Source organism: Gadus morhua, chromosome 19 (assembly GCF_902167405.1).
Source record: "Gadus morhua chromosome 19, gadMor3.0, whole genome shotgun sequence".
In the NCBI taxonomy this organism is placed as follows: domain Eukaryota; kingdom Metazoa; phylum Chordata; class Actinopteri; order Gadiformes; family Gadidae; genus Gadus; species Gadus morhua.
The window spans coordinates 19,242,954-19,254,986 of record NC_044066.1 but is presented as its reverse complement, the minus strand read 5'-3'; the positions used below and the strand labels follow the sequence as shown (position 1 = coordinate 19,254,986).

General features: G+C 47.1%; 1 protein-coding gene across 1 annotated transcript in view; it reads left to right on the top strand.

Moving 5' to 3' along the window:
• The window catches only part of dock4b (dedicator of cytokinesis 4b), a gene marked incomplete in the record, with an annotated part of 107,908 nt that overhangs the window by 75,528 nt on the left and 20,347 nt on the right, over positions 1-12,033 (top strand). The window contains 5 exon segments of the mRNA XM_030341298.1: positions 1,075-1,161; positions 3,468-3,644; positions 9,235-9,318; positions 10,137-10,256; positions 10,816-10,940. Of these exon segments, the coding sequence (XP_030197158.1) occupies positions 1,075-1,161; positions 3,468-3,644; positions 9,235-9,318; positions 10,137-10,256; positions 10,816-10,940 (593 nt within the window).

The window sequence follows — 12,033 nt, the reverse complement described above, 5'->3', positions numbered from 1 at the left end:
TACACAAGCAAATGTTTTTCCTCCAACAAGGTTAGCTCTTGCTGTATAAAATCCTAGTATAACACGTTATATCACAATTCATACAGCTGTTTTGATATTTAAATATCACACACACACACACACACACAAGTTTTTCTCGCCTTGGGTTGTGAGCAGCATGTGTGATAAGAATCCTTTGCATCGTGACGTGGTGTGAATTACCGCGACAAGGTGTGATGGCCTCATCGCAGAGTACTTTAACTGGATCATTTCCACCACCCAAGCGATTGAGGGTGTTAGCTGGCAAATAACAAATCGCACAACATCGTCCTTTTTATTTTTTGGTTTTCGTTCTGTCTTGTTATGCTGCTGTGTTGTTCTTTGTTGTTCACCGTTGGCAAACACATTAAAATCAATAAGTGTAAGTATTGTCATCATGGATATATTAAGAATTAAAGAACCATTTGCGCTGCTTGCACCATATTGACTGAAAGGAAAAATAACAAATCCTTAATTTCTAAAATATTGAACATATTAAAAAGATCACCAGATTTATCAAAGAACCAGGAACGCACCACTAAAATATCGATCATATTTTGATAGTTTACACATCAATTACCGTCAGTACCTCCAGATAAAAAACAGTTGTTCAAGAAAATTGTCCTTGACTTTATAATGGTGAGAAGGCCTAGCTTATACATTATCATAGCATATATACATTATGGTCTCTCTTATGATCTATAATTTGCTGACGCTAGTTTCGGTGCTGTAGAGAAAGTGTTCTCATTTATGACCTTGTAAGATCGCTTGGTTGATAATTATGTTGTTTAGCCTTAAGACAAAGATACATGGTGTGTTGCATTCAAATAATATACCTTACAGCAGTGATTAGTGAGGCGGCATGCCCTCTGTTTCTCTGAAGTTCATTCATACCCGAGCTACAAATGTGGGTTAATGTTTAATATAATCAGTTGAATAACACCCTATCTGTACACCCAATATAAATGTGTTCACTGAAGCTCATTCGTATGGAACATGTGTTTGTGTGTGTGTGTGTGTGTGTGTGCGCGTGATTGTCTTTATCCTTCCCTGCAGAGCTTATGGGTGGAGAGAACGACACTCACTCTGGTGCAGAGTCTACCCGGCATCTCGAGGTGGTTCGAGGTGGACAAAAGAGAGTTGGTAAGAAACTACAACGCCCCAACAACCCGACTGTATCCAGATGACCAACTGAAACTCAACATAACTCAGACACTAATGCTAAGGCTTGCTATGTAGCAAGCAGCATCCGTGGACGACTCGTGTACGGATGGAATTATTCGGCAAAGGAATTTAGGGAAGGCGTGAAACTTAAAAGGGATTTCAGATGCGTATTTTGAAGTCCCATATATGCCACGGAGAAGCACTGTAGGGATCAAATCCTCTTGTGTGGTACGAAATAACCGAATTCCATCACTTCAACTAACTAAGAGAGCATGAGGAATCGGGGCGTCCGGATGGAGTATTGACAGAGACTTTATTGTTACCCGCAAACAAAGCCGAGACTCTGCCGGGTCATCCGATCCCGGTCTTTTTATTCTCTCCAACAAAGCTGTTTTACATATGGTATGACCGCCCCCCCGCATGCACACATAAGAACGCCTTTTATGGTAAGGCCGGTCAGCCATACATTCCTTTAAGTATGTGGTCATCATCCGCAGTTAATCTAAACAATAGGCGGACGTCAGTACGCCTTGGCCCCGGACTTTCTGGCGCCGTGTGAGGCCCTCCTATGAACTCAGAGGTGATTTTGCTGCTTTCCACTATTAATGTATCTATATGATATATAGGCCTGATAATACTCATAGTTAATATAAAAGGTAATGGTTAATTTCTCCCATACTTGCTCGAGTGGGCCCCAAGGTAGGCAGCTGACATCAGGGATCAAGCACAGTAGCTTTCGGCTCTGAGCTTTTTCGAGGACCCATCGCTACTCTATAATACTGCCTTGTTGCCAACAGTATCATATTATTATGTAAGAGATGTCCAAGGTCTTCAGTATTTTCCGTTAGCCATGAAGCCATCTGGGCCTTTCATATTTGAAGGTGTAAAGCGCGTTGTTCGACAAACTGACAGCAGTTCACTGGATTCAACTGACCTTCATGTCTTTACGGGCAAAATGGCTTCTCCCGCCAGAGCTTCCCCGCGGGATTAGACACCAACTCCGTCACTATCTCTGAGACGCAGTCGGTTGTTCAGATTACTAACGATTCAGAACTCGAATCGCTTTGAAACGGGGCTCGATTTGCTACATCTTCAGCCGACAATTGATACTCCATGTAAAAATACGATCCAGAGATAATACATTCTTGGAATCACATCAGCCGTATTCACGTCATCCTTTTGGGATCAAGGCCCTTATTGAGTGTGTGTCGATTACACAAATCTAAAGCCCCCCGCTTATAAACCCCCCGGAAATACGTTTCCTTCCCTTATTTTGCTTTGAAATCCGAAATGTGCAGCTATTGCTGTCAGTCTTTAGCAGTTGGGCGGTGTTTATGTCATGTTTGACGGCTGTTACTGATCGAGGCTGGTGGTGGTGGTTTGGGGTGGCGGTGGGGGGGGGGGGGGGGGGGGGGGGGCGATGGGGGAGGCATCCCTCAACGGCCTGCTAAATCCCCTCGTCTGCTCTGAATGTCAGATCCTCAGCTCTCCCTTCGTATCTCAGAGGAGTGGGAGTTTTTGAATTGCTTGTTGTTTTATTTCCGTTTTAAGCCCAGCTGCCGTCGCCTCGTCCCTATCCCCTCCGGTAAGCCGCGCACGTGTACGCTCTGGCATACTGCCGTAGCCCGCGGTGTAAAAGTATGGATCGTGTCCGTTATTCGACGGCTGTTATGCTAAAGTAAAATTGATCAAGGAAGTAGAACCGGGAAGAAAATAATGAGCAGTGTTGGTTTTTAAGATCTGGATGTATGCTGGAGAATAAATGATTAAAGGCTCGCACAAGACACGGCTGTCCATCTGAGCGTGTTTTCCCTGTTTAGTCCTTCAGGGGACTTGTTGTTATCCTACATAGCCCCTCGTCTCTATGTTGTTATCACACGGAGACGAGCTGTTAAGGAGCAGGCGAGAGGTCGTACTATAGGATGTTTACCATTACAAGAGGCCGACGTTTGAAGTCAAGATGTATCCTTCTACGGCTTTGTACTCGTGTTTTATAGTGCGCATGTTTTTCAGGCTCGGAGCTTGTGTTTTCTGTGGTAGGGTGCTAATTGTTTCTTGGGTAATTGCTCATTCTTAGGGTTAGGGTTAACCAACCCTATTTAGGGTAAGGGTTAGTAACTAGTTAGTAACTATCCTTGTTAACTATTTCCTTTTTTTCAGTTCATTGTTGCGAGACGTGTTGTGTCTAGGACGGTGGTAGCCATTTTGTAGCTAGGTGCTAGCTATTGATAAAACCCCCTCACCCCCTCACACCCCCCTTCCTCGTTTGATCTTCTCTGCCCCAGGTGGAGGTGAGCCCGCTGGAGAACGCCATCGAGGTGATCGAGAACAAGAACCTGCAGCTGCGGACGCTGATCAGCCAGTGTCAGAGCCGGCAGATGCAGAACGTCAACCCCCTGACCATGTGCCTCAACGGGGTGGTGGACGCCGCCGTCAACGGGGGTCTGGCCCGCTACCAGGAGGTAGGGAGGGACAGGGGGGGACGGGGGGGGTGCTGGATGGGGGTACAGATGGATGGATCAATAGATGGTGTGTCTGGATTGAGCTATGGATGGGTGAACGGTTGATGGAAGGAGATGTCCATAAATAGAGAGAGGGAAGGATGCACGGATGAAGTTGGCGGCTGGAGAGAGGGTTGGAGGTATGAGTGGCCGGAAAATAATGGAATGGCTGGCAAGGATGGATGGACTGAGGGGGTTTTGGGGATGGGTGGTGGTCCGGGCGGTTCCAGGAAAATGGAGGCGGCCAGGGAGGGAGGAAGGGCGGGATCAATGATCGATGATTGATTGGTGCATAAACCAAGGATTTTGATGCGTTCGTGACTTGAACAGACGGATGGCATCACGGAAGGATGGCGGGGCAGACGAATGATGGTACGGGTGGCGGGGAAGGGAGAGATGGATGGATCCGTGATTGATGATCGATCGGTGCGTCAAAGCACGGATAGATCCATAAATGAATTGGAAAGGTGGATTGATTCCAGAAGGGGGTGTGGGGGGGAGGGGGGGGGGCTTACAGAGGGGAGGATGTTTGGAGGACTAAGACGCATGACCTAAGCCCTCTTAGGTTACCAGGTGAGAGATTAAATAAACAGCCCGGGAACTTAAGGCTTCGTTATTGTTCCACGATGACGCAACGCGTCAACGCGGAGCCCTAGTTCAGCCCTAGCGTGGTTGCGTCAACACGGAACCATAACTAAGCCTTTAATGTGTGTATAAGAAGAAAAGGGAGGTCTGATGGCAAAACAAACAGACAGGGTGTCATCGATGGGGCAGGGACTGGGAGGGAGGGAGGGAGGGAGGGAGGGAGGGAGGGGTGGGTGGGTGCTGATGGATGTGATAGGTGGAGGACTGGCTCGACGCCATCCGACGGGGTAGACGAGAGCGGCCGGTTGGCGGGTGAATTAGCTGATCCAGACGAATAGATGACGGATGCCGGCAGCGGCGGGAGTGAAGGTCATTAGGGTCCTGATGGATGGATGCATGATGGGGTTAGGGCGGGAGGATGGCTGATAGGGGGGCAGGAAATTAACCGGGAGGCCGGGGATGGATATCAGACTGATGCGAGGACGATGGGGGGGGGGTGGCAGCGAAGGTAATGCCAAGATGGAACTTAGAGAAGCAACTGGCGCATCCTGGGGAATGAGGGTTGGGGTTCGAAGGATAACCGACAGCGGGATGCGTAAGCTCCTGAAACAGAGCGGGAAAGAAAACAGGACGGGAAAATTACCCTTGGAAAATTACCCGGGATTGTAGAGAAGGGATGAAGGAAACAAAAACAGTACAAAGTGCAATTGTGTTCCGTAAGAAGATCTGCGCATCGCGTGCGGTGGTTCGCAGAACGCTAATCCCTCCTTCTCTGAATCGGTGTGGTGCTAGTGTAGCAGGAGAAGGGTTTAGTATGTTCTGGAAAAAGGACAGCAGAGAGACAAAACCTGAAGAGAAGAAATGCTCCAAAAGAAATAATCTACTCAATAAGATGGCACTTACCTTCAGCCAAGTGTGTGTGTGAACGGAGAGACTCACTCTCCACGTCGCGTAGCAACCAAACTTTCCCACAGGCAGGCTCTCAGTCTCTGTGTGTGTGTCTGTGTGTGCGTGTGTGTGAAAGACACTGTGAGCATGTGTGGAGTTCCATCTGTGTGTGCATCCACGTGTGTGTATATTCTGGTGTGTGTCCAACATAACGCTTCTCCAGAGAAATCGCCTTACGAGCTTCGGGGAAAAAAATGAAAACCGGTCCTTATCCTAAACATTATTATATTGAAAAACGACACCATTAGACATCACGCTAAAGATTAGACTTAGTAAGGATCAGTATGCATTGTATTAGGGGGGCGACATAGTCGTTTTGATTCGGATCGATGCAAGCGACAGGCCTTTTTGTTGTTGCCGGGCCATTAGCGCTGACGCTAATGCTAACTCAAAGGTATGAACTAGCATACGGTTAAATCAAAGCCCCGACTCAAGCGGACTTCTCGCTGGACTGTCAGCATGTTCAATCTCAAGGAACAAGTTCAATCGATTCCGGACAGGTCAGAGCTGGAAAATGGGCTTCAAAAGCCACCATCAGTGCTTGTATTGGTATACTTTGTATACTTCAGAGAAAGGCCAGCCCTGCGGAACTAGTGGACGCCGTCTTGCGTTTGCCTCAATGTTTGTGTGGTGTAGCACTGGGACCAGTTTGCTTATTTATGGATTTTATGTCGTGATTTATACATGGATTGGCACATGCAAAGCGCATCACAGGTGATACTGTTACATTTGATTATATGTTGGATTAAATCGTGTTGGGTCTTTAGTGTTATCCGTTATAGCTCCTTATCTTAGTGTGTGTGAGTGAGAGTGTGTCGGCCTGACTCATTCCAATAAATAGTAATCCCACAGATTTCTTCTCCTTTGTTGGTGATGTTAAATTTGGGGAAAACTGTGGGGTTCCACACACGATGGCTTGGATACGGCACCGCTATGTGAGGTGGCTACGCTACGGTACCGTTAAGAGGGAACAAACTGCGCTCCGAAGACTGACAAAGGGACTTTGTTCAGAAGTGTCACATAAATCACTTCTTAAACAGCCTATTTTTGGCATGGGATAACACATCTGTATGTAGAAATCCCCAATCGCTTAAATTTGGACACGTCAGGTTAGGTTGATTGTTATTATGCTTGGAATGCAATAATTTTGGGATACAAACGCAATTTCGATTCCTCTGTGTGTCTTACATATATTTTGGAATTGCCAATAAAGCTTTGAACTTTGATATGCAGTTGCTTGTCGCCGTTCGAAACATGTTGGAATGGCAGCCATGGGCGTGGTTATCTCAGAGCTAACCTGCTATGTACCGAGTTGGCTCCAGGTTAGCATCACAGCGTGAGTCGCCATGGTAAATGGAGTGAGATAAGTCTGAACTGCTAATCTGCTTGCTAGGCGAATCACCCCGGCACACCCGACAATGCTCTTTTTATTCTAGGGAAAAACATTAGAAAAATATGGATGCCCGTGGTAACCCGCCAAACATAAATCTATTCATTAATTTGCAGATAACGGATTGACAGCAGTGGCGTCTTGCCCCGCAACAAACTATAAAAAAAATAATACATAAATGAAACTGCATTTATTAATATTCCGATTTATGAGCTTGGGTTTGATTTAGAAATCCTTGGGGGGGAGGGGATCTTGTCTGATTTATTCCCCCCCCCCTCTTTGGTGCTTCATTCCTAATTGGACATCCCATAATGATTTACAGATGAGATTCGCCATGGTGACGTCCTTATGCCTCTGCCCTCACCCCGTCTCCCCAGATGAGAAATCTCCATCACTCCACTCAGTTATTGATGCATCGCGCCCTAAAGGTTTCGCAAATTTCATTGGGCACCTCTCAGTAAAATACTTTCTGCCGTTAAATGAAAAAACATTTAAAAGAGAAAGGCCCGCCTTTCATGCGCAACAATACGAGTCACAAGACGGGTTGCCATTTTGTTTCCGATAATCCTAGTGTGCGAGGATTTGTCATTTCCTGTCACAAAAGATCAGGTGTCTTATTAGGGCCGTCAATACATGACATCTGCATCAGCAGACGAGGTAGGGAGAGCTGGATACAGAAAGGCCAACAGGCCACAGACAGTCACTTTGTCATTCACAGATTAGAGGGTGTGTGTGTGTGTGTGTGTGTGTGTGTGTGTGTGTGTGTGTGTGTGTGTGTGTGTGTGTGTGTGTGTGTGTGTGTGTGTGTGTGTGTGTGTCCACACGTGAGTGTCTAGGTGGGTGCATTTATTTTCGTGTGTGTGTGTGAAACTGCGTGAGTGTGTGGGATGGGGATATGAATGCATGTGCCCATCCACGTGTGAGTGTTTGATGGGGTGCGTTTGCTCGTGCACACACACAACACGTGCATGACAGGAAGTGATGGCACGTGGCTATGCGGTTGGAACCTCTGATTGTGTGTGTTCTTTGAAGCTGTGGAGGTCCTCCCGTCTCTCTCTCCCTCTCTCTCTCTCTCTCTCTCTCTCTCTCTCTCTCTCTCTCTCTCTCTCTCTCTCTCTCTCTCTCTCTCTCTCTCTCTCTCTCTCTCTCTATCTCTCCCTCTCACGTCTCCCTCTCTATCTCTCTCTCCCTCTCACGTCTCTCTCTCTCTCTCTCTCTCTCTCTCTCTCTCACGTCTCTCCCTCTCTCCCTCTCTATCTCTCTATCTCTCTCTCCCTCTCACGTCTCTCTCTCTCTCTCTCTCTCTCCCTCTCTATCTCTCTCTCCCTCTCACGTCTCTCTCTCTGTCCCCCTCTGCCGCGCGACCGGATCTGTTTCTTTGGAGATTGGAGGTTGTCTTTGGTCCTTGAAAGCCACCCTGATCTTTTCCTTGAGCTTCGCCTTATTTGTATTCCTTTGTCCTTTCTCCCAGAGTATTTCAAGGGAAGATTCCGGAATCGGTTTCTCGTTTTTCTCTTGCCGATTTGGTGCATCTTCCCCCTCTTATATCCGTTGACGTTTTTTTATTCAGTGTTTTTAAAAAATCGTTTCATTATAATCGAGTGTGTGTGGGTGTGTGTGTGTCAAGTATTGGGTTATGGATAGTAGCACTGTAAAACAGCATGTTATTGGTGGCAACAATGACTTTCTCTTGTGAAGTAACTTTTACTCGGGCCAGAGAGTCAGATGGAGTGCTGTTGAGGTAGTGGTGTCAGACACTATTCACTTAAGGCTCAGCTGCTACCAGGCATTTTAAGAAAGAGCTGTGTTCTAATCAAAGACATAATTGTAGATCTCATGTGATTGGGCTAAAGTTGAAAACACTTCTGATTGGATGAAATAGATGCATAAGCCTTGTTTCAAGAAGTCGTTACCACTTGACAATCATTTTAGAAGAGTAAATATTTGTGGAAGAAAAAAAAGGCGGAATATTATGTGTAAACACTTACTCATTATGTCTAAGCAGAACAAATGCATCTCCTGAATCTCGTTTTGTGCGATTACGAAGACTAATCTCATTCCGTCTAAAACAAGGCCGACCGTTTGTGGATGCGCCCAGCGAGCGTTTACACACAATAACACGCTCTATATATACACACACAGACACACTAATGGCAAGGCACTAATTCACTTCGCTGTGCTCTAATATGAGTCCAGGACAAACTGCAGTGCAGAAAAATCTCATCGTTCCACCACCTGGTGTGTGTGTGTGTGTGTGTGTGTGTGTGTGTGTGTGTGTGTGTGTGTGTGTGTGTGTGTGTGTGTGTGTGTGTGTGTGTGTGTGTGTGTGTGTGTGTGTGTGTGTGTGTGTGTGTGTGTGCAAAGAATCAGTGTGTGTGTGGGTGTGCGCAAAGATTCAGTGTCTGTGTTGGACTGCGGTTGTTTGTGTGTATGCATGCGTGTAAAGATTCAGTGTGTGTGTGCCTGTAAAAATTCAATGTGCCTGTGTGCTTGTATGTAAAGATTCAGTGTCTATGTCGGTGTGCGTGTATGTGTGTGTTTGTGTGCGTGCGTCTGTGGGTAAAGTTTCAATGTGTGTGTGCAAAGCAACTAGAGGTTGATGTTGCGCATGCTCCCTGTCCCGCCCAGGCCTTCTTCGTGAAGGACTACGTGATGAACCACCCAGAGGACGGGGACAAGATCACCCGCCTGAGGGAGCTCATGTTCGAACAGGTCAGTGGCGGGGGGGGGGGTTGGGCCCCTGGGGGGTCCCTATAGGGGCTTTACGGGGGGACCTCGGTCCAGGCAGAACAGTGGTGGAGAAGACCACGCGTGGTTGCAACATTGCTTCAGTTTTTTTTAGCGTTGTGTACTTTTTAATAATTTAGCGGACACCTTTATCGGAATCGACTTTGTATGAAGAGAAGAGATCCAGCACGTAATCCAGTTTCGACCTGTATCAACCGAAAGAAAAATATACGAACGTGAAAATAAAACTATCGCCGGGCTTTTTAACGTTTACCTGGGATCATTATTCTTCTTATTCGGCCGATGCGCTCACCCAACGAGACTTCCAGTGAATTCAGCCTCAGGTCTCTAAGGAGCAGCCAGGAGTTCGAACATGCGGCCCAAGGAGGCCCGCAGGTAAGGCCGTGGACACATTGGTCTTCGAAGCCAGAACCGTTTCATCTGGGAGTCAAACCCCCTCCCTCTACACCCCCGTACTGCACTCTCCATAGCACCCAGAGTAGCCAGACTAGCCGTATGTTTCCGCTCTGTGTTGAATTGAGGTCAGATTCATTTTATTCTACGCGTGCCGCCGATCGGGGTCCAACGCGTGTTCTTTATTTTGCATCAGATCGTTCCTGCTTCCCGTAATTGTTTATACACGCATCGCCGCTCTAAGATACATGTTTTCTGTTGAATAAATAATCCTTGATACATACAAAGCACCGCACAGCGCTGTCGTTGACCTAGAACGATGCTGCGTGATAAACGCACCGATCAGCCCGTTTGATGTTAACCGAGAGGGTTTCCGCGTTGACTTGCAGGCGCACATCCTGGAGTACGGTCTGGCCGTGCACGAGAAGTACGTCCCTCAGGATATGAGGCCTCTGCATAAGAAGCTGGTGGACCAGTTCCACCTCATGAAGTCCAGTCTGGGAATACAGGTAAGCCCACCGAGAAATGTCCCCACGTACACACAAAATCGTTATTTTTTCTGTCTGAATATTTTATACTGATGCTGAAATTGCAATTGACATTTCCATAGAGAGATGTCGTAAAATAAGAAATAATCCAACTTTCTGCCGATATCATCGAACACAAGAGCATAAAACATAACGACGGCAAAAAAAAAAACGGTAGTAATATTGTTCGGGTAGAACAGTTAAAAAACAAAAAATATGGAATTATTTATTATTTTTGTATTTTTGTGGAAGGAACGACGGATAGAGGGGTGTGGGGGTGAGGGGGGGGGCACTCTAATTGACCCAGTCCCTTGAGGGTTTTGGTTGAAGTGACAAACACACACACACACACACACACACACACACACACACACACTTTAGGGCCCGGGGCCTCCTCTCGCGTTGTGACTCCTCGTTACCACACACCAACCTCTCATCTGGCATGTTGCTCTCATCTGCATAATTATCCCTCCCCCTCCCCCTCCTCCTAAACAAGTGACTAATCACTCGCTGCACTTCCCTCCCACTCTCACCCCTCCAGGAGTTTCCGGCGTACGTGCGCGCCAGTCCCGTGCACTTCACCAACGGAAGCCCGCGCACGTGCAGGAACTCGGTGCCCAACATCATCAGTCCAGAGGGAGGCAGGGGGGGGGTGGCCCGACGCAGGTGACAGCCCACACACGCGCGAGCACGCACGCACACACGCACGTACGCGCTCACGAACACGAGCACATGCACACGACGCACGCACGCACGCATGCACATGCTGATGCACTCACACACACACACACACACACGTACACACACACTCACGCACACAGGCACACACACATGCGCACATACACACACACACACACACACGTGCACATATACAGACACTGACAGACACACACACACACAGACACACAGACATGGATGCACACTACTCCTCTCCTCTTCGTCTCTCCCCACATGTTAATCACTCTTCTCTGCGCTTCTGTTTGATCCGGCTCCCTTATGTTCTCTTCTGTGCACATTTACTCCATCTTCTCCTGTCTCCTCTCCTCTTTAAGTATCTTCTCTTTGGTTCTGTTCTCTGCTTGCATCGCGTTAATCACTCTCTCAGAGAGTGATCTCTCTCTCTGCTGTTATTATCTTTCGTCTCTTTTCATCTCTTTTCCTTTCTTCTTTTACTCTATTCTCTCTTCCGTTCTCGTCTCTCCTTTTCCCTTCTTTACTTTCGTCTCCGCTATTCCGCCAATGTTTTCTTTTGTTTATGAAAGACCCACGATTGTCCGTTCTCAGAATCCAGTCTGTATGTTCATCTCTATTTTCTCTGCTATCCTCTGATCAGAGCGAATTTGCTGTCATTTCCAAAGCACTCTAATCTCATGACAACCGATAAACATAGCAAAGTAAATGAAATTCGCTTTTCCCAGTATAATCATTTGCTTGTTCAGAGAATACATTTCCCAGTATTCTCGCCTGGTTTTTCAGAGGAATACAACTTGCCGGACTCCCATTTGCCCGTTCTGAGATGTGTACCGTGGGCCTATACAATAATTGGGATATGAATTCCTGAACATCTATATTTTTCTTCCTGTCATAGCGCGTTGAAGGCCAACGGGATTCACTTCTATTTCCTCCTGCTGTAACACTCCTGACCTTTCTATCATTCCTCTCCACCATTGTTGCTCCTTCTCTCCACTCGTAGGCGGGGCTGGAGCCCACACAGAGATGTGTTCATGTCCGCCAGGCGTGTGTGTGTGCGTGCCTCAGT